General features: G+C 49.5%; 1 protein-coding gene and 1 pseudogene across 1 annotated transcript; both read right to left on the reverse strand.

The window, feature by feature from the left end:
• Positions 1-5,189: 5,189 nt before the first annotated feature.
• On the reverse strand, positions 5,190-13,007 carry LOC115384572 (extensin-like). Its single transcript, XM_030086828.1, has 3 exons — positions 12,865-13,007; positions 8,950-9,304; positions 5,190-5,576 (listed from the first exon to the last, which is right to left on the reverse strand). The coding sequence occupies exons 1-3, from the start codon at positions 13,005-13,007 to the stop codon at positions 5,190-5,192; spliced, it is 885 nt and encodes a 294-aa protein (XP_029942688.1).
• Positions 13,008-15,582: 2,575 nt separating this feature from the next.
• Positions 15,583-22,499, reverse strand: LOC115384573 (5-hydroxytryptamine receptor 3C-like; annotated as a pseudogene).
• Positions 22,500-22,789: the final 290 nt, after the last annotated feature.

Consider the following 22,789-nt stretch of genomic DNA (forward strand, 5'->3'; position numbering starts at 1 on the left):
ACTCACTCTGCACATCCTCTGACATCCAGCCGCTCATTCTAATTTAAAACATAATGACGCGCCGACGCCACGCCACAGTAACGCCGGGGTGTCCCGACACGGCAGCAACGGCTTCAGAATGACCTCCGATTCTCCAGTAACGGCTTCATACAAGTCCAGAAAGTCAACAGCTCAGGATGAGTTAGCACTGGCCGACCGGCCTTTCCTCATCACTTCATCGTAACGATGATCGAAGAAAATGAGCGACGACGAGGAATATAAGGCAGTGTCTGTCGTGGTGAAAGTACTTTATAAGTAGTTCAACTGCAAATGTGTAATTTCCCAGACAGAAGTCTGCATGTGTTGAAAGTCAGAAATCTATGAATGTGGCGTAAAAACAACCAAAAACTGAAACGTCACATTCCTCAGTTTCAAAGTGAGAGTGTCGAAATCCAGGAGGTCAGAGGTCAGCGGGAAAAAGACATTTTCTTTCATTATAATTTTTTTAAAGGGACTTAAGGCAAGATTTCATGAAAAACTACACATGCATTTCCAGTTTTTTCAATGCTAACGGGCCGTGAAGCATTAAAACCTAAAATAACAGGTAAATCCGCCTGTCTGTCTGCTGCCTGGTACAGGCCGTGTGCCGCAGAATTTGTTGCAGTTCGGGGTCCGAATTTCCCGCGCAGTCGTGTCGATGTGACGTAAATTGACGCTGTATGCGCGCTGCCGACGGTTCTGGAACAGGAAGAACATGAAGAACATGGCCGCCGTGGACACGGGTTAAAACACTGCAGGCAGGGTTTCCGCCAGAGCTTTTCAGTCCACTAAATTGTGCAGCGGAGAGGAGGAAAAAAAAAAAAAAAAAATCTCTCCGACGGTCGAACGCCAGCAGCTGCGTTAGCTGCGTTAGCTGCGTTAGCTTCATTAGCTGCGTTAGCTGCGTTAGCTGCGTTAGCTTCATTAGCTGCGTTAGCTGCGTTAGCTTCATTAGCTGCGTTAGCTGCGTTAGCTTCATTAGCTGGGTTAGCTTCATTAGCTGCGTTAGCTTCATTAGCTGCGTTAGCTGCGTTAGCTGCGTTAGCTTCATTAGCTGCGTTAGCTTCATTAGCTGCGTTAGCTGCGTTAGCTGCGTTAGCTGGGTTAGCTTCATTAGCTGCGTTAGCTTCATTAGCTGCGTTAGCTGCGTTAGCTGCGTTAGCTTCATTAGCTGCGTTAGCTGCGTTAGCTTCATTAGCTGCGTTAGCTGCGTTAGCTTCATTAGCTGGTTAGCTTCATTAGCTGCGTTAGCTGCATTAGCTGCGTTAGCTGTGAAGCACCCCCGCCCACCACGGAGCCGACGGCTCACATTAGTAGCATTCCCCCGCAGCACCACACGCACCCCCCCCCCCAAAAAAAAAAAAAAAACACCGCCCCCCCCACCCTCCCCCCCCCAAACCTTTTCTCCTGCAGGGACACAAATGGATTCTTCAGCATCCATCAAACGACCTGCATCCACTCAAAGCCCACAAAAAAGTGGCACCACGAAGAAAGCGAGGACTTTACCAGCGTTATCTCGTGAGTCCAAAAAAAAAAAAAAAAAATGACCGAAGCCGGTGGGCTGCTGGCTGCAGTTCCCCACAGCGCCTATCGCGGCAGCACTGAGGTACATTTTGTAAAGTTGCCTTACAGTTTTTCACAATTGCTAAAACACATTTCTTGAAACCTCCATCCATTTTCTCAAAACCTAAACACAAATCCAGAAATCCACTACATTCACAAAAACCTCAGACATTTCTGTCAAAATCGAATTATCGCCTCAAAACCAGTTCTCCTGTGATCAAAACCACACTCTGCGTTCAGATCTCACACACAGCAGGTAAAAACATCTTCACCTCAGATCGTTCATTAGACTCTACATGAAATCACTGAGGACACAGCAGCAGTCCTCACTCTGAAACCTGCTGGTTATTCTCCCAACCCATTTCCTGGGTAGCCCTAGATTTTGTGCAGATTGGGTCACTTTTACCCAAAATTAGATGAATTGTGTCGACCCAGCAGAGTGAGTTGATGATTTGAACAAAATCACCATTTTGAACACTCCTGCAGCTCCTTCTCCTTCTTGCATCTGGAGACTTCTGACAACAAACGCAACAGAAAACTGGAGTCCTGTGTTCTCACTGAGGACTATTGCAATGGCTAAGAAGGAAAAGACATATGAGACATCCCTCTCCCTATGGACATGTGTGGCTGTGGCTCAGTTGGTAGCGTGGATGTCTAGCAGTTGTGAGGTTGTTAGTTCAAGTCTTTTCCTCTACATGTCAATGAACTGCCCTGAGCCCCAGCTGGCCTCCAGTGGAGGGTTTGACAGCCTTGCATGGCAGAGGGCACGTGTTTCTGAATTCTGAGGGATTACATTTTACTGTAAAGTAACTTTCCCAGACCCGCTGATAAATCTTGACCCAGCATCAGGGTCGACTCTTCAGCCCAAACGGCGCTGGGTAGAAATAACCCAGCATGGCTCGGTCCCTTTGGGCCAGCGCTGGGTCAGCAATTCCACCCAATGTGGGTTATTTTTACAGTAACCAGCAGTTTTCAGAGTGTGTAGTGCACAGAAAATTTTTATTTTACGTATTTGAAATGCATTTAGAAAAAAAACCCCATCTAAGTCAAAGTGATATCTAAATTGACCGTCATAACAAAAAATAAATACAAAACAAACAAACCAAAGCAGACTCCTGCATGGTCCCGGTCCTGGAGGTTCAGTCTCCAGCATCTTGTCTTTGTGCACACTTGGTCTGATCACATCATTAGAAATATGTGTGTTCAGTTTTGAGCTGTTGTGTGTAACAGATGACAGCTGTGTTGGAGTTGTGTTCACATTTTGCTGCCAGTGAGTACAATTTGCAAAAATGTTGTGAAATGTGTTCAGTGACTGAGAATGTGTCTGAGGTTTTGCAAAAAAGAGCAGATGGGTTTTGAAAATTGAGCATAGGACCTGAACAGTGTTTAAGTTTTTGCCAAAAGAGTGTTTGATTTGAAAAATGAGTTTAGGCCCCTGAGAGTCTGGTTCAGGCAGCGGGGTTTAGTGTTTCAGCAATTTTGAAAAACTGTAAGTCCCTTTAAATGATTCCAGAGCCGCTACAGAAAGTCCAAAGAGCCACCTGTGGCTGCTGGGCCGATACCGGGCTGATACCGGGGCTGATACCGGGGCCGATACTGGTGCTGATACTGTGCTGGGTGCTGGAACCAGGATCCAGCCCGGCCGGACTCTGCAGCTCTGTCCTCTCAAAAAGGAATTTTTCCGTCCACCATGTCTTATCGCTCCACTTGGAGGTAATAACTCGTCTTATCTAAATGCTGCTCTGGTGGAACAGCCTGACGGCTGGTCCTGGGTTTGGCGGTCCAGACTGTTCTGGGCCCCGGTCTCTGTCCCGCTCTGGTTCAGCAGACCATAAACCAGACCCTGGTCCCATAAACCCCTCTGAGCTGAGGCTCCGGGCGAAGGCCGGCACGCCACTCAGCCACTGCTTGAAGGGTGTTGTGGACTAAAATAGACAGCTGGCAGGGCGAGGGTGGAGCGGGGGGTGGAGGGGGTGGAGGGGGGGGGGGGGGGGGCGGGTGGAGCAGTCCTGATGGAGGCTGAGGAAGACTCAGAAGTTTGGTATTAAAAAAAACGGGTTGGAGATGAGCAGCCGGATGAAGGACAGAGGAAGTTGTAATCCTCCGTGTGTGTCGATGGGCTCAGGTCAGAGGTCAGCCTCTCTCCGAGCCAAATGAAACGCAGATTACTTCCTGTAAGCTGGGTGAGAACAGATGTGGCGTCTGAAACAGTCGGAGTTCATCTCTGTGTCGCTCTCACAGCTGTTTTAAGCATTAAAACCCTGTTTTCACACTCCTCGTCACAGGAAGGTCTGCGGCCAGATGTTCGACTGAACCTGCAGCTGGAAGAGAACCTGACGGTTCAGGACTGGATCAGAGTCTCAGCCAAACCACAGACACACTCAGCTCTGGAGCTCAACCCGCCCTCGCCGCCCCGGCATCTGAAACCTCCACTGTCAAAAGCCAGGAGGTCAGAGGTGAGCGGGAATCTCAAAGGTCGCATCGTCAGTCCTCCAGCGCTCATTCAGTTCCGTTCAGTAAAAAACAGGCCAAAGAATGACCTTCGACTCCGAGACAAGGTCACGTTTCAGGTTTCATCTGTTCAATGAAGAAAAAACTGCGTCTGTGTCGCATCACGAAGCGTCAGCGCTCAGCTGAGACGGTGAACATCCAATCACAGCTCAGGGGCTGTGTGTCCGATTTTAGAGGTTTCAGCCTTGTTTCCCATTTTCCAGACAATTTTGACAAAACAGGATAGAAGAAAGAGAAGAGAAGAGAAGGGAAGAGAAGAGAGAAGAGAAGAGAAGAAAGAGAAGAGAAGAGAAGAGAAGAGAAGGAAGAGAGAGAAGAGAAGAGAAGAGAAAGAGGGAAGGAAGGGAAGAAAGAGACCGGATGAAAGGAACCAGAACACAGAAAGAGTTTAACGGCTTCAGGAAGGACATTTCAGCCATTTTAAACATTTCATCTCTGTTTGAAGCATTTTTTCTTGTTCTGTTTGGTTTTTTTATTTGTTTGTTTTGTTTTTTTAATTTATTATTTTTTAAGGATTTTATTTTTGAATTTTTTTTTTGTCATTTTAGCATTTTTTTCCCATTTTATTTTTAGCCTTTTTCAAACCATTTTTTGATCCCAGAGAAAAAAAAGTCATTTTAGAATTGACTCTTGAGTTCATGTAAAAAAAAAAAAAAAAAAAAAGGATTTTTATTTCATGATAATTTTTCTAAATGATTCAGGAGCCAAAGAGCCACCTGTGGCTGGATCCTGACCCCGGCCAATCAGCCAATCAAATCACTCAGTCTGTATGGACTGAGTTAACGTTGAGGTAAAGCAGATCACTGAGTATCTCACACACACACACACACACACACAACCACACCACACACACACACACACACACACACACACACACACACACACAGCAGCCTCACGAGGTGAGGACCCTCGTCTGTTGCCATGGTAACATCCCCGCCGGGCGGAGCTGCGGAGGTGAAGGTGCGTCTGGAGCACGAGGCTCTGCTGACCCGCCTCTCCGTTCCTCCACCCAGAGGCGGAGGCAGGGGGGCCGGGGGGGGGCCGGACGGGGTCCAGGAGGACAGAGGACAGACTGTCAGACCCGGTCCTGGTTCCTCTCACAGCCGGACCTCTGGACCTGATCTCTGGTCCCGGGAGGGGGCTTCTGGGTGGGGGCTGCTGGGTGGGGGCTGCTGGGTGGGGGCTCTCGGGTGGGGGCTGCTGGGTGGGGCTGCTGGGTGGGGCTCTCGGGTGGGGGCTTCTGGGTGGGGGCTGCTGGGTGGGGTTGCTGGGTGGGGGCTCTCGGGTGGGGGCTGCTGGGTGGGGTTGCTGGGTGGGGGCTCTCGGGTGGGGGCTGCTGGGTGGGGGCTGCTGGGTGGGGGCTGCTGGGTGGGGCTCTCGGGTGGGGGCTGCTGGGTGGGGGCTCTCGGGTGGGGCTCTCGGGTGGGGGCTGCTGGGTGGGGGCTGCTGGGTGGGGGCTCTCGGTGGGGGCTGCTGGGTGGGGGCTGCTGGGTGGGGGCTCTCGGGTGGGGGCTCCAGAGAGCCTCAGCTGTGGGCGGACGCTGCTGAAGCCGGTGGTGCGTGCTGAGTGTAGATGTGGGTCAGCGCCATAGCATGAAAGGACGCTTTTACTGTGAGAGAGGGGAGGCGGAGGTGGTGGGGTGGAGGTGGGGGTGGAGGTGGGTCCCCACTGTTGTGTCTTTGTGTTGACCCCCCCCCCGTGCTAGTTGGCCGTTATTAACAGCAGTACAGTCTGTACTGTACAGTCAGCTGGGGCACGATGAGAGAGTGTCCAGATGCCCCCACCATCAACCCCACCCCCACCCCCACCCCCACCCCCACCCCCACCTTCCTCCACTTCATCCACAATGCAGAGCATCTTCCTCTAACATCAGATTCTGGAGCATCTTGCTCTCACTGCCTCATGTTTCCGTGTTTGTTTCAGGAGAAAACCTTCTCATGTTCGATCAACAACAAGGGTCTCATTCCTGTTTTACTGCGGCGCCATGAAAACAGCTCCAGTCCACAAATGCCTTTCTCTTTGTGAAGGACTCTGAATTGTGTGTGTGTGTGTGTGTGTGGTGTGGTGTTGCTACACCATAAAGTTGCCGTGCCGATAAGAGTGTGAACCTGAGAGGTTTGATTACATGAGAGGAGGAAGGCTTGTTTGTGTCTGAGTGCAGATGGCATGCCGTTTGTAACGAGATCCCCCGGGTGTGTGTGTGTGTGTGGTGTGTGTGTGTGTGTGTGTGTTTACAGTACCATGACATGAATCACAGCTGGGTGAATGTTCAGACTGTGGCCTCCAAATAAATGGGTGGAAAATCCCTGCTCCAGAAAAAGAATAATTATAATAACGATATCAATGGTGTTGTATTTATTATTTTTCATTTTTATTTATTCGTTTATTTATTTGTTTATGATTTTAACAGTGACAGTTAACTTTAACACTATTTAAACAGGAACTTACAAAAAATACAAAGATTAAAACAAAAGAATGAATTTTCAACATTTCATTAGAGCGAAATAAGTTAAAGAGAAGAAGTTTCAAAATAAAATAAAACGTGAGAAGAAAATATCAAGTGTGTGCTTGGGGACTACCTTCCTGCAGTCACGATGGTCGACATGGTTGCCGGCGCCGCCGTCCATCCAGAGCATGCAGGAAGTCTCAAGTGGAAGTTAATCGCCACTCCCAACGTAAAGCAACAATAAAGCTTAAATAAAAGCTGAGTTTACACATGATCATATGATTATAGGCATTGTTTGTTTCAGTTATATGTCTGTCAGGCAGACTGGCATCATTGATTTATGAATCTTTAAAAATCTTTAAAACTCAGAATTTAGTTGGAAGAATCCGCTCATCACAGAGGCCTCATGTTCACGTTTCATGGATTTAACTTTAATATCACTGTTATCAATAAATACACGTGTCTCTCACACACACACACACACACACACACACACACACACACACACACACACACACACAGGACTGAATAAAAACTAAGATTCATAACTGAATTCTCATATTGAATGAAAGGATGAAGAAAAGGGAGAATTTATCAGTTGAACCGGGCAGCAGCAGCAACATGCAGACACAGACACTACAAATAAATTAGTTTATGTTAATGAAAAGAGAAGACGGCTCTTTAGTCCTCGGCTGTGCTGCCAGACATTATGAATCGATCACATGATGCTTCCTGCGTCTGCTGGATCACGGATCACCTGACAGGACGTCCACAGGGAGGCAGGCTGTGCTTCCTGGTGGATTAATCTGCTCCACAAATCTGTTCATATCAAGTTCAGCCATCAAAGGAACGAAGTGATCATGTTTCCCTGTCATCAGTCTTCTGTGATTCTATTTTATTTCTGGAAAGACAGTATTACTCCATCATACTGGCAGTATCGACCTGGAGTTCTCTCTGATGCAAATGTTGTGATTCAGTTCAGTCTGCAGTCAAAAACCAACGAACAAGTGGTGGGTGGAGGTCCTGGGTGGGGGTTATGGGTGGAGGTTAGGGGTGGGGGTCCTGGGTGGGGGTCATGGGTGGAGGTCATGGGTGGAGGTTATGGGTGGGGGTCATGGGTGGAGTCCTGGGTGGAGGTTATGGGTGGGGGTTATGGGTGGAGGTTATGGGTGGGGGTCATGGGTGGAGGTTATGGGTGGGGGTCATGGGTGGAGGTTATGGGTGGGGGTCCTGGGTGGGGGTAATGGGTGGAGGTCCTGGGTGGAGGTTATGGGTGGGGGTCATGGGTGGAGGTCCTGGGTGGAGGTTATGGGTGGAGGTTATGGGTGGGGGTCAGGTTCTTTTCCTTAAATAGTTAAAGTAAATTAGGACACGGACACAGGACGATTCAGGTGGAGTCAAAATTACTTTTAAGGAGAGGAAAAGCGTTCGCTCGGCCGACCTCGCTCCGTCTCTCTGAGTAATTTTCCTTCCAGCTTTTATTCACCGACACTGGGAGGGGCTCCCGAGGGTTCTTGGGATGAGACTGGTTTCAAACTTCCTGTTTGAATGGAAACAATGCTTCTGATTGCATCTATTGCAACTGATTGCATCAGTTGCAATAGATGCAATCAGTGACAACAGGAAGAGGATAACGCGCTCAGTCAGCATTTTTCAGACTGCAGGTAGTTCACCCGTAGCCTCGAACCAGCCCCGCCCACTCTACGTCCACATTGGGATTCAGTACCTGGGGGGTCTGGGGACGAGCCAATAGAAAGAGACTGCGGCTCGGCCATGAAACGGCCGAGCCAATCAGCGTTGCCGCTTTTTGTTTTCAAATTTTTTTGACGAATTCCGGCGGCTAAACCGGAAGTGACGTCATCACCGAGCGTAGCGGAGGTTACAGACTTTAACCATCGTCTGAAAGCTGCATAAGTAAGTTGTAGCCAAAATACCAAGAATTACAACAACCAAGCAGAGCCAGAGTGGCCTGGAGAGGTGCTGACAGGAAAAGACGTTTTCGCCTGTCTCTGCGTGGAGAAGCTAAAGCTAGAGCTAAAGCTAACTCTTAGAGAAGCTAACGCATTTTGATGACGTATTTGTTTTGAAGCGCTGATTGGTGAAGTGTGCTGTCAGTCAAGGAGTAACCAACCCCCTGCACGGAGTTTGTATTGGCTTGTCCCCGGACCCCCCAGCTAGTGGATTGGAGTGGGCGGGGCTGGTTTAGGAGGCCAGTTCACCGTCCTGCAGACGCGAAGCATGGAAGCATTTAGCCATGATAGTCTAACATTATATTTCCACCTGTGGGTGGGGTGGGGGGGGGGGGGGGGGGGGGGGGGGGGGGGGGGGGGGGGGGGGGTGGGGGTGGGGGGGGGGGGGGGGGGGGGGGGGGGGGGGGGGGGGGGGGGGTGGTGGGGTACAGGTGTGGTACAGGGTGGGGGTACAGGGTGGGGAGACTGGGTGGGGGTACAGGGTGGGGGTACAGGGTGGAGGTACTGGGTGGTGGTACAGTGGGGGTACAGGGTGGGGAGACTGGGTGGGGGTACAGGGTGGGGAGACTGTGGTGGTACAGGGTGGGGGTACGGGTGGGGAGACTGTGGTGGTACAGGGTGGGGTACAGGGTGGGTACGGGTGGGTACAGGTGGGGTACAGGGTGGGAACTGGGTGGTGGTACAGGGTGGGGGTACAGGGTGGGGGTACTGGGTGGGGAGACTGGGTGGTGGTACAGGGTGGGGTACAGGGTGGGGAACTGGTGGGGGTACAGGGTGGGGGTACAGGTGGAGGTACTGGTGGAGGTACAGGGTGGGGGTACAGGGTGGGGTACAGGGTGGGGAGACGGTGGGGGTACAGGGTGGGGGTCCTAGCAGCCCTCTGGCCATCATGGTCTCTGCCTTCAGCCTCCTTCCAGAAGGGTTTTGACCTAAAGCTGGAACGGACCAGGATCCGGTCGGTCCCGGTGTCGCTGTGAAGCCGGACTCTGCAGCAGGCTGTTCTGGCTCCGCCCCCTGATGGCGCCCCGGTGCTGACGGTGGAGGGCTGGGCCAGTATTTGGAGCCTGATGGTGACGCTCTCTCATGAGGCTGTGATTCCGCCGCTGGAGGACTCAGTGGAAACACCGGCCGGATCCTCCGGGTCGGGAACTGACACCCGGACGACACACTGGGCGCCGGTCCAGACCGGCAGCAGGAGGTCTCACCGATCTAGAGGTGACTGACAGGAAGTGTTGGGTCTGGAGTGTGTTTCACGCTGGTTTTTCTTTGTCTCTCACCTCAGAGGAGCTGCTGGGATCTGTGGAGTCCCGCCGACACGTTCAGAACCGCAGAACTCCTCTGCAGCCGGCCGCCTGTTTGACCAGGTTCGGTTAGGGTCAGGGTTCAGGGTTCAGGTTCCAGTCGGAAGATGAAGGCCCAGATGAAGTTTCCATGGCAATGCCTTCAACCTTCCATGTGTTTGGAGTCACTGAAAACACCGCCTTGCTTCACGTCTTCAGGTGTTAGCGGTGAGGAGTAGAATCACACACACTGCTCACTCTGGTTTTTTCACTCCTCCACCTCCAGAAGCTTCATGTCTGTTTCAGGTCGATTCCCTCGTCTGGTTTCACAGTCGTTTATATTCTGAGATCAGCTTTTTGACACTCTGGTCCTCTTTGCTCCTGTTGAGCGGTTCCTCCTGTGTCTGCTCAGGACTCAGGACTCAGGACTCAGGACTCAGGACTCAGGACTCAGGACTCTTCCCTGGAGCTCCTGCTGCTCTCCTGCTGCCCTCTGCTGGACCAGGTCTGTCACTGCGGGGCGGTTTCTCAGATTTCACTGAACATCGGGGTCTGACTGACCGACGATCTGTTTACAGCAAGAAAAGGGAAACATACAACTTTGGTCGTGTTTTGTGTCGTTCACAACACAGCAAGATCAGACCACTGAAAACCCAGTTCGGAAACAGATCCCAGGATCTGTTTTTCCACCAAAAAGCAGGAGTAACTGCAGTCGTGCTACAGTTACATCTTCATTTCATTCTGAGTGTTTAAACACACAAAGGATTGAGAATAAGTGTAGTGTTGTGTATGTAGTTTAGTCTTGTGTTGTGTATCCTATTGTAGTGTAGTGTAGTGTAGCGTAGCGTAGCGTAGTGTAGTGTAGTATAGTGTAGTGTAGTGTAGTGTAGTATAGTGTACTGTAGTGTGTAGTGTAGTGTAGCATAGTGTACTGTAGTGTAGTGTAGTTAGTGTACTGTAGTGTGTAGTGTAGTGTAGCATAGTGTACTGTAGTGTAGTGTAGTATAGTGTACTGTAGTGTAGTGTAGTGTAGTGTGTATAGAGTAGTGTAGAGTAGTGTAGTATAGAGTTGTAGTAGTGTAGTATAGTGTACTGTAGTGTAGTGTAGTGTAGTGTAGTATAGAGTAGTATAGAGTAGTGTAGTGTAGTGTAGAGTAGGTAGTGTAGTGTAGTATAGTGTACTGTAGTGTAGTGTATGTAGTATAGAGTAGTATAGTAGTGTAGTATAGAGTAGTGTAGTGTAGTGTAGTGTAGTATAGTGTACTGTAGTGTAGTGTGTATATAGAGTAGTATAGAGTAGTGTAGTATAGTAGTGTAGTGTAGTGTAGTATAGAGTAGTGTAGTGTAGTGTAGTTCCGGACTCCCAGTCATGGTAAAAGCAGAGAGAACCTTTCTGTTAAGTGTTTCCAATAGATTTGATTATAAGCAGTGTTTTCCAACTGTGGGGCTGCTCCTCTAGGGGCGCCACAGATCTTCATACAAACTGGCCCGTACTCGTCTGACTCCCTTGGCCAGTCGCGCTTGAAGCAGCTGAAGCTCTGACTAAAGGTTTCTTTCTTATGTCTTAAAGCAGAACTTTGTAAGTTTGCTTTAGCGCTCCCCCTACTGGTCTCCTGTGAAAGCTCACTGTCGTAAACGTCCTCCGCACTCCCCCCACCTCCCCCGTGCAGAGAGCGTCCCACTCCCATGTCCTTTTTTCCCGCTTGCTAGACAGTTTTTTTTCTGTCTTGTTGGTTCGCCATCCGTGAGCACCTCAGGACGGCGTTGCTAACGCTAGCGAGGGTTTCATGTTTGTTTTAGACGCTTTTGTTAAATCTTCTGCAGCAGCAGTTCCTCGCGCTGCCCCTCCGGTCGCTCCCTCTGTCGCAGACATGCCTGCCTCGCACGCTCAGACTTATTGGAAACAAACACACTCGGAATGTCTTTCAGCAGCGAACTCACTCGCGCTCACTTCGACGAGAGGAGGCGCCACTCCTCTTTATTTTTCAGTTACCAAACGGAAATCAGAACCAATCAACACATCATGCAAAGATCGTCTATTGCAACACAATGACAGATCTCGCACTCCAACAGCTTTTATACTTGTATCCCGTATGAGCGCCGTAAAGCAGGTTTGTTCTCGCGAGATGTTCGGGTCGCCCCTCTGAAATTGCAAGCGCTGCTTTCAGGACCCAGACCCCGGGGAGAGTGAAGGGACAGGCGAATCCCCGTGACAAGTCTTTGTTTACCCCCACAGGGATTCTGAAACACATTATTGAGGTAAAAAGTTGCAAAGTTCTGCTTTAACTCTTGCTTGTGTTGTACTCGCTTCCGACAACAGCGTCTGCTGAATGAAATTGTGGATTGTAGACTCCAGGTGTTCTAGTCTGGCCTCAGGTGTTCTGGAGGTCTGGATTCAGGTGATCTGGTCGAGTGTGTCAGTTTTGACAGTGAATCCAGCAGAGGACATGAAACCCAGCAGTGTTCCTGAGTCCTCCTGAGACTCCTGGATCAGTCCAGACCCTGTGGTGGAGTGAGGTGGAATAACACTCACCACTTGACCCAGACTTGTATGGGTTGTTTCATGTTCTACCTGGGCTTTTCTCCTACAGACCCTGAAGGGGATCAACAGATGGAACTGGATGCAAACCAGCCAAAGAGTGAGGAGGTGAAGCAGATGGAGAGAAGGCAGAAGGCTGGAGGATGGAGGATGAAGCTGAAGCTTCCAGCTGCTCATCAGACGGGCCGACAGGAACTCTGGCTGTGTTCGAAACCGCATACTTACCTACTACCATACTGACTTATTGAGTATGCAGTGTGTTTACACTGGCAGTATGCCATTTTGAGCATGCGAGAAGTTCCCGGATGCATACTGCATTCGCCAGAAATGTTGAGTATACGTCGTGTGTTCACTACTCATACTGAATTACCCAAGATGCAACGCGACGGACAGCGGTTGCGCCAGACAGAGCTTGCGCCGCCTGGCGGCCGGCGGGTGTGGTGAGGGGAGCAGCTCGGGTAGGGGGCGGGCCCTGGCCCCGATCTGGGTCCGGTCCCGGAGGGTGTATGAAACTCTGCGCTCGCCGGCGGCCGCACCGGGGGGCCCGGGGGTCCGCCGCCGGACCTCTGGAACCGACCCGGTGCGACGCCCGGGGGGCCCGCTCGTAGGACCGCTGGTGCGACGGCGCGTCTCGGTCCCGCTGCCGAGCGGTCGGCGGGGAGCCAGCGGCGTGATCCATGGTCGCCCGCCGCCAAAGACCGACCGGCCTGGAGGCCGGGCTGCCGGGTCGGGGGACCTGACTGCCACGCCGTGCCGGGCGGGAAGCCCCCCCCCACCCCCCGTGGCGGGTCCGGGGTTGGTGTGTGCTCTGCTTCTCTCCTGCTTCTCTCCTGCTTCTCTTCTCTACTCCTCCTGCTGGAGCTGCTCACTGCGGCTGGCTCACATTTCGCCGAATTCGTCCGAACAAAATCATAAACGCTGGTATTCGGACAAACAAACGACACACTCGCTCTAAACCACCACTTTGTCGCCTAATTTTAAAAAAAATCTCGATGAGTTGTACATTGAAGAGTTTTACAGCTAAAGTGAAATCAGCTTTAGCAGGTCGATTTCGGCTCGGGGAGGAGTGCAATGCATCGTGGGTTATGTAGTATGCTGTAGTGTAAACGCTTTGCATACTGTCTGATGGACTAGTATGCGGATGCAGGATGGATAGCATGAGTATGGAAGGATGTAGGAGGCAGTATGCAGTTTTGAACACAGCCTCTGTGTCCATTTCAGAAACACTGACAAGGTCGGCCACTGGGTGGTGCTGTGGTTTTTGGTGGTGTAAACAAGCGCCAGCCTCCGCTCATAAATCATGAAGATAATGCGGAAGTGCAAAAAGCTGTAATTCCGGAGAGATTCCAGCAGGGGGCGATGATGCTGGTTTCAAAAGAGCCCCGGTCTCATTGGAACCCATTCAAAAATGCCGATTTCAGAGTGCAAATAAATATATAAAGCGGCAGTTTCAGGACGTATTTTGGTCTTATCTCTAGTTTCTACACCTGCTGCTTCACCAGACTCTGATTTTCACATAAATCATCAGTTGATTTTACATTACGAGTTAAAGTTTTGCATAAATCGCCCTATCACAGCTCCTCCCTGTCCACGTGATGCGGTCACGTGACGGGCGGGACCAATCACATTTACATCCGGTTTCAAATATTCAATGTGGAGACGTCCTGCTGGACTCGGTAAAGTCTTCAGAACGGCGGTTGGGAACTCTATGGGTGACGTCACCAAAGGTCTGTCCATTTATATACAACCTATGGGTGAAATCAGGGAGCATGATTTATGAAGGAGACCACCATTTGGTCTCCACCATTTATTGTATAAAGAAAAGTACAAAGGTCCTATCTGGTTCAGGAAATCACAGTCAGCGAGCAACGCTGTCACGGTGTGTTTCCACCGGACGTGACGCAAATATTCGTGCAATGAGATTACACACTAAGTCAATGTAATGACGCGATTGTCGCTCAATCTTGAGCGGCGGACGGCGAGCGATGACGTGGCGGGCGGCCGGCAGCGCGTTGCAGCGAAAAATCCTCGCGCCCGTGGACTTGCACTGCCAGTCGGCCCCGCACACCGCTCGCCGCCCGAATCCCCCGCTTCACCGCCCGCGCTCGTCGCTCCAGTTGAAATAATTGAACTTTTCAAGCGAATTGCGCCAGGACAGCCTGTCAGCGTGGAGTCTTCACGGACGTGCTGACGGAGGGCAGCAGGGCTCCGACCACGCAGAACAGTTGGCATGATGCCAAGGCGAACGGCGAGCTGCGTGCGCGATCTCATTTGTTCACCGCTTCTGATGGAAGCACAGCGTCAGCCTGAAGCAGCGCTGGAACGGCCGTCCAGGCGCAGTCCTGCAGTAGCGCTGTGACGTCCAATGAACGAGTCGTTCGTTTGAACGGCTCTGTTAAGTGAACGACGAGAGCCGTTCACACAGCTGTCTGAGAGCCGTCCCTTTGTGCAAATTGTCAACGCTTCCTTCACGTGTCTCCTGAGTGTCTCCTGAGTGTCTCTTCAGTCTCTCCTCAGTCCAGCTGTCTCTGCTGCCTTCATGTGACCAACCGAGTTTCAGTTTTCCGCAGCAGCTCCATCACCTGAACGCAGCAGCTAACTAGCGGAGGAGGAGTGTCCAGAAACCGGAGCGGAGCCGGTTTTCGGAATAACTGGTTTCCTCATTAATCGGTGACTAGTTTCTTTCATGTCCCTTGTTGCTGATAGATGCTAAAACCAGACAAAAAGCCGTTCAGACCTTTAATGAGTCTGATTTCAACATCTGCTGCTACTAGCAGCAGCAGCAGGAAGTGCTAAAGGAAGTCAGTCACCAGGTAACAAGGACACCGGTTTTTGAAACACCGTATTGACCGCTTTATCAGAGTTTTTGCAACGGGACACACACACACCACACAGACGGACAGCCGGGTGCACACAGGACTGTGGGACAAACAGAAGAGTCCTGCCCAGAGACGGTGATGAGGAGCTGTGATGTTTCTGCAGGATCTTCTGTGTTGCATATTTGTACCAGCGTGACGCGTCGCGCGAATGAATTCACACGCCAGCGATAAAACTCGGGCGTCTAGCGCGGCGCGGTGTCATTTGCCGCGCGAATGCAGTCGCGTTAAACGCGTCCGGGGGAAACACACCGTTAGTCTGAAACCAACGGCCCCAAAAAACAGTTTCCAAACATACATGAGTTTCTCTGCAGTTTGCTTCACTCTGCGGCCTTAACGAGGCCAAGCTTCACACTCTGAACAACACTGCCTGGTACTTTAGTCCTCATCCGGAGTGGTCCACAGGGAGAACATGTAGACTAGAAACACCGTGGCTGTAGTGAGGTAGAGGATGAAGAAGCCTCTGTTGATCCTCCGGACCCGTCGGGTCCAGTAGCCGGGTTTCTCCTCGTCCTTCCAGGAAACATCGGAGTCTTTCTCCAGCTCGCCTCCTGGGTCATGTTCATGCTCACCTCTGGTTTCTCACTGTTAGTCTGCAGAAGAAGATCATGAACAGCCAGGTTTCAGCGGTTTTCTTGTTTGAAACGGTCTGTGGATGAACTTTCCTGAGATTTTTACCTCCTTGCTGTCAGACGGGGTTTGATCGGCCGGTGTGGTGGAGAGAAGCGCTTGCTGCTGTTCTTCCACTCTGGGGAGGACAGATCGGAGGCGACGTTCACATCCAGGATTCAACAGTCTGCTGCTGAGTTTCCCCAGATCCCACAATTCAATGCACCGATCGGCCAAGTCATTATGACCACCTGCTTCCTGTCTGGACTGTCTCCATCTCATACTGTCTCATATGGAGCAAACTGGATCCTGACAGCTTTCTGTCCCAACCATCACTCCCAGCATGCATCACTGAGCCATGGCCCTCAGCAGCTCACTGCCTTTCCTTCCTTTGCTCTAAAATGATCCTGATTCTTGTCAAACTCTTCAAAATCTCTGCGCAGGGCCGGCCTTAACCAATCCGACACCCTAGGCAAGATTTTCGTGGCGCCCCCTTGCATTGCCAGCGTATACTGTACTAACAAGAAACTTGATAGATTTGTCTTATTCAATTGTTTTATTTAAAGGAAGATAATTTCCAATCAGCATAGTCAACAAAAATAATAAATTATAGATAAATAAATGCAAAATTAAATGAATATATGAAATACAATATGAATACCGAACGTGAAGTATAAATGGTACAGAAAATCAAACATCACGCTTCTTTCAGCAGAAGCCACTGGACCAGGAGGAGTGGCAGAGATTCTCAGTGCAGCCCACATGTTGGGGTAAAGTTCTGCCAGCTTCTCATGAAGGTGTAGCTGAGGTGGAGGCACCAGGAGGCGCTTGATTCTGAGGTGGAGGCACCAGGAGGAGCGCTTGATTCTGAGGTGGAGGCACCAAATGAAGCCTTGATTCTGCTGCATCCCAGGCGGACGATGTAGCTGAGGTGGGCAGCAGCAGTAGAGGTGGTAGATGGTCCAGGGGGATTTAGAAACTTCAGCAGCACATCTGAAAATAGTATGTGACTCCACTGAGTATCTAATTATAAAAACACATGATTCCAAGAATAAAATAAAATGATAATAAAAAAACCCATATACATGTATGACGTTCACTATGGAGTGCATATATAATATACAATGCACTTGTTCCTGATGTTCAATTTATTGTCATTACAGTGGAATGCTGAATGGCACAATGTACAGCAGCAGTAAACTGCAGTACTGCTGTTACAAATACACATCTGACTGAATTACAGCAGTGCTGATATTCACAGCAGCATTTCCTCTCCTGTGATACTCTAAATTATCATTAACCATGAGCCCACAGCTATATGGGTGGAAAGTGACTATTACCAGCAGGGCCAACGTTAGCTACCCAGATGGCAAATTAAACGTTCAACAAAGAATAAAAGAAATATAAACACCGTCTGAAATGATCTAGTATAAACTTCACTGAGGAATGTAAGCTGAGAACACCAGTAGTTATCTACATTATTTTCCATAACAACAAGCCCCTCCACATTATTGATATTGATTAGTGATTAGTGATTAGTGATTAGCAGCCATCCAGGTTAATGTCACGTTCTGCAACAGAGACATAATTTCTTGCAACATTACCTTTCCGTTTGTCTTGCTCTTTCTCCTCCTGGTTTTCTTGTTTTTCTTCACGGGGCTCCAGGACAGTTCTGGTCGTTTTGACATTTGTTCATGCTGATGATGGGGCGTCCAGAAACAGTCATGGAGAAGGAGGGGGAGGAGGGGGGCGGGCAGCTGGGGGGCGCGGACGACTCAGTAAATAATATGGTAAACTACTGGAATTAATTAATTCTTCGCTTAAGAGTACAACAACTATTTAGAAAAATTGTGAAACTTTTCTTCTGATTTGATTTGATTGATTTGATTTATTTATTTCATTCATTTAAATAAAACAAAAAGTGAATGCAACATACTTGCATCTGCATACTTCAGCACAGATATGAATGAAAAGGTACAGAAAGAAGCAAAAGCTTATAATATCTGCCCCTTGTCAATTCAGAAATCCTTTAAACTTCCGATGTGCGCGCTACATTCAATACATAACAAAGAAACAATACATAACAAAAAAACAAGTTGTCATCATACAACACAAATTTCAAAGATGTCCTACATGGCGTCTTTGTATCTATCCATCAGAATTAGTTTCACACTCTTTTTGAAACAATGGATGGATTTTGAGGTTTTGATTTCACACTCAAGGCTGTTCCATAGATTTACACCGTGGACTGAGATACACCTTTCCTTTGGTTTAGTTCTAAACTTAGGTTTACAAAAAAAACTGATCCTCTTAAATTATACTTACTTTCTTTCTTTTTGAATCTATTTTGCAGGTTTTCTGGTAATGTTTTCTGGTGAGCTTTATACATACATTTGAGAACGTTAAGTTCAACCAATTCATTAAATTTTAATGTTCCTAATTGTAAAGAAATTGGATTTGTGTGAGCTCTGTATCCACTGCCATTTACAACACGAAGAGCACGTTTCTGTAAAATGCAAATTGGATCAAGGTAGGTTTTACATGCATTTCCCCACACTTCTATACAGTAAGTCAAATGTGGAATAATTAAGGAATTATACAACAGTAATAAAGCATTCTTATTGAGAGACTCTTTAACCTTGTGTAACACAGCAACAGTTTGGGATAATTTTGTTTTAACACGTTCTGTGTGTGATTTCCATGTTAAATGTTCATCAATTAAAACACCCAAGACTTTACTTCGTGCACTCGTTCGATCTCTAACCCTTGAATGGAAAGTCTTGCACCAATATCTTTTTCTTTACAAGTAAAGACCATAAATTTTGTCTTGTTAATGTTTATAGATAGTTTGTTAGCATTAAACCAATGTAATACTTTCTGAAACTCATTTTCCACTGTTTGTAACACCTCATTTATGTTTTTTCCCGTGTAAAACAATGTGGTATCATCTGCAAATAAAATACATTTTAGTACATTTGAAGCAGACACAATATCATTCACATAGAGGAGCGCTGGCGCCCCCTGATGGACGGCGCCCTTAGCATCTGCCTATACTGCCTATGGCACGGGCCGGCTCTGTCTCTGCGGTCAGGATGGACTGAGGTGGTCAGATCAGGAAACCTTTAAAGCTGTAGGCCAGCCTGATACATTACAGTCTGGGTGAAGAGAGAGAATCCAGCTTTTAGAGAGCACAGTTAAAACTCCAGCATGGGGCTGAATGCAAAGATGCTGACATGAGGGACTTATAGATAATTGATCCAAAAGGTCACGAAGTGTCTATTTGGGGAAGATCTTTGTCAGTTCAGTCTTTATACAGACCATTTTAGTGCAGACTAACCTTTGGAAAAGCCACAGAAACTGACTGTTCTCTCTGAGTTGCTGCTTTGGTCTCCATCGGTTCGGCAGTCTTGGGTTTCCGAGTCCTTCTGGATCAGATACGTGGCCAAAATGGCCTCCAGGAGGCTGATCAGCATCATAAAGAAAATCCCGATGCAGTAGACGGCTGGAGGACAGCAGAGTCCCTGAGTTAGCGTTCTGGCTCATGTGAAGCATCGTCCAACGAGAGCGAGGCTGTCGGGGTGTTTACCGATCAGAGGCACCCTGTCGGACGAGGAGGGCAGAATCTCGTGGAGAATCAGCTGCAGCACCGTGACGGCGAGCAGCACTGTGATCCTGAAGCTGATCTTCTGCTCTCCGCTGTCTGGGATCAGGTAGGAGGCCAGGTCCATACACAGGAAGAAGAAGATGGGCAGCAGGAAGTTGACGGCGTGCTGGATCGGCCTCCTCTGCATGAAAACCTGGGAAAAGATGCATTCAAGGACAGGAGGTTCACACACTGGCTCTATTCTGAATTGTAGGAGAAGTCAAGTCTGGAGACGCCCTGCACGTCCTCTCAGACGAGCTTTGGGACTGTTTGTCCCTTCTCTGCTGCAGAGGTGCTGGACCGGGACTGCATTCGGCTGTCTCCTGGTGGACACCATTTTGCTGATTAATGCCTCTAATTTAAACGGATCCCAGACCAGTTCCTGACATGTCTGAGTTGGCTCGCAGTGATCAGAGCCCCACTCATCCTGTCCCTGTTTCCAGCCTGAAGCCTTCCAGCCTCTGCCAGCCGACCTGCTGCACTTCGCCCTGCTTTGAACAGATGTGAGTGGTTTTGATGAGCAGAGAGCAGACCATGAACCGAGTCCAAGGCCACCAGAGGGAGGGTGCAAGGAAGACCACTGCCAGCCAGGAGGGTAAGCAGAAGGGGTGGGGGCCCCGGCACCGGGCCCCGGCACAAGTCACCAGGCCAAAACGGCCCAGGGCAGAGCCGAGCAGAGCCCCACCCTGGATGGGGAAGTTTGGAGGAACGAAGGCCCAGCCGAGGGACAGCCATCTCCCCAACCCCGGTCAAACCTGCACCCTCGACCCCCACCTCCCATCAGTCCCACCCCAGGTGTCCCCTCATGTACACAGACACTGGGGATGGAGCGACCACCGGCAGAGTGATGAACCGCGGTTCAGGCCGCGACGGTCAGCACCGCCGCCCCAAACGCCACGCACCACACTCAACCAACGCAGCCCGAAGGACCTACAGCGACACCTCGGGACTCGCACAGCCAAAGCTGATCAGCCCCAAAAGCCCAGCAAACCCAAACCCCCCCCCCCCCCCCCCCCGAATGACAGCAACCCCATCCACAGGAACGCAAAAAAGGGGGTGGTGGGCAAAAGGCACATCACCCCCCGGCAATGATCCGGCCCCCGACACCAACCACCCCCCAACAACTACTTTCCTTGATGACTGGTGACTGACTTCCCTGAGCATCGGCCTCTGCCGTCACTGCTGCTGCAAATCTAGAAATCAGACCCAACAGAGGTCCGACAGGCAACAAGACACGTCAAAGAGAGTCGGTCTCCAGTCAGCAGGGGAATCAGGAAACCCCGGCTCTGCTCTAGTTTCCAGTCACTCCTCTTCCTCTCAGGTCGCTACTGCATTCAGGAGGCTGCAGCCTGCAGTGGAAAACTCAGACTCAGAGGTTTCTTCAGTCGTTTCCGTGACGGCAGCGTTGACAGCTGGGACTCAGACACTCAGGTTCTACTGGGTCGTAATGGACGAACCTGCCGATCTGCCGAGACACCCACCGTGTAAACAATCACAGTCTGGTTGGATCCGAAGTAGAAGTTGTTGGTTTTTTTGGTGACCGTCATCTTGACAAACCGCCACTCGTGCTGCGACTGCATGGCGTGGTGAGACCACTTCGAGACCAGCGTGGTGTTTGTGTTGACCACGAAGCGTATCTCGTCATCTGAGGAGGGAGCAGAAGAGGGAGCGGTCGGGTTTCTGGGCGGGTCGGCGGAGGAAAGCGTTCATGTGTTCACCGTTCCTCACCTGAGTGCATCAGAGACTTAAAGGAGATGGTGCACCGCTGGGTGTCGAAGGGGAACTTGTAAACGTTCATGCGACAGGTGCCCGTCACCACCTGATCGATTCGCTGTACCACCTCGCCGAATGAGTTGACCTTGAGGAAAGGACTCGGAGCGATTTTGTCCTTCTCCAGCCTGTGTGAGGTACACACACACAATTTCAGCTTCTAAGATTGCTCGTTTTTTGCAAGTTGCTTCAGTTTTGTGCCATCTTTACACTTTTTGGTATTTGTTTACATGTGGGGAACCTGAGAGGAAGACTTGTCCGTCAAAACGCTCCATGTGAAACCGTAAATATACATCTATCATCTATAGCCCCTCAATTCTCTTTTTAAAGAAACTACATTGCCTACATTCAGTTGTGAATCGGTTGGAGGATCACTGCATCCTCCACGTCCCAACTGAGATACTGAGATTAAATGAAAGCCACATGAACTTACATCTCCTCAATGATGATGTCTGGTTTCCACAAAGAGTCACTCGGAACACGATGTGTTTAATTCCACAAAATTCCTCAGGATACCAGAAATGAGCTGGTTGTTCCAGGACTGTTCAGGAAGATGGAGGACAGGTGAAAAAAAAAACACGATAATCTGTGTGAAGGTCAATCATTTCTCTTTCCACTTCAGGCAAGAAGAAATGAGAGAAAACTCACCAAATAAAGCCAAATTACGTAATAAAAAGCTGGTCATTCGCTTTCTGTGGATGAAAACATGCAATGTGTGAAACAATGTCGGACAGCAAAGATGCAGGACAAACTTTTCTCAAGGCGGGGCCGCTCTCGGAGGGGGCGGGGCCCGGCGGCCCCCTTCAACAAACTTTAGAAGTTGAGGAAAAAAATGAACTGAATACAGACTAGAGTTGTCGCAGTAGTTCAACAATCCGCTGGTAAAGGCACAAACAAGGCATTTCTTTCCATCCTTCCTTCCCTCTTTCCCACTGCACATGCTCACAAGGCCTTCAGCTGATCTCCCCGCCCCCTCCCCCCTCCGCCCCCCAGCAGAACAGCCAATCACTGTCTATGCAAATGAGCTAGAACCAACCCTGTCTCAGGGATACACAGAACTCCTCAAAGAACTGAAGAAAGCTTAAAAAAGAGTACCAGCAGCACAGTGAACATCGTACCACGTTGAGGATGGCAGCAATCGACATTTCCAGGTAAACGTAGGTGAGATTGAGGTGACTTTGAACGGGCCGACTCATGGTTAAAACCTCCTTTTTTCCTTGGAGATCCAGTTCGTCTATGATGTCTCTGTAAGTACAGAGCATGTCACAAGGTTCTGCGAAGAAAAGGGGAAACCTTCTGAATCTGAAAGTTTTCCCAAAGGTGAAAGGAACGACTTTGATGAGGATGATGAAGTTTTGGGCAGTGTGTGGAGTGCTACCAGTCCACCCTCATCAGCGATTCAATCAATCAATCAGTGGTGGGCCGTCAGGGCCTGCAAAGCCTTCTCTGCTGGCCTAAAAGTATCTGAATTACAGACTGATGTAAATTATATTTTGTCCATAAATAATTAATAAATGATTCCAAACGGTATGATCTGGTTCCTTTCATAGTTTTCCCGTGGTT

Source organism: Salarias fasciatus, unplaced genomic scaffold (genome assembly GCF_902148845.1).
Source record: "Salarias fasciatus unplaced genomic scaffold, fSalaFa1.1, whole genome shotgun sequence".
NCBI classification, from domain to species: domain Eukaryota; kingdom Metazoa; phylum Chordata; class Actinopteri; order Blenniiformes; family Blenniidae; genus Salarias; species Salarias fasciatus.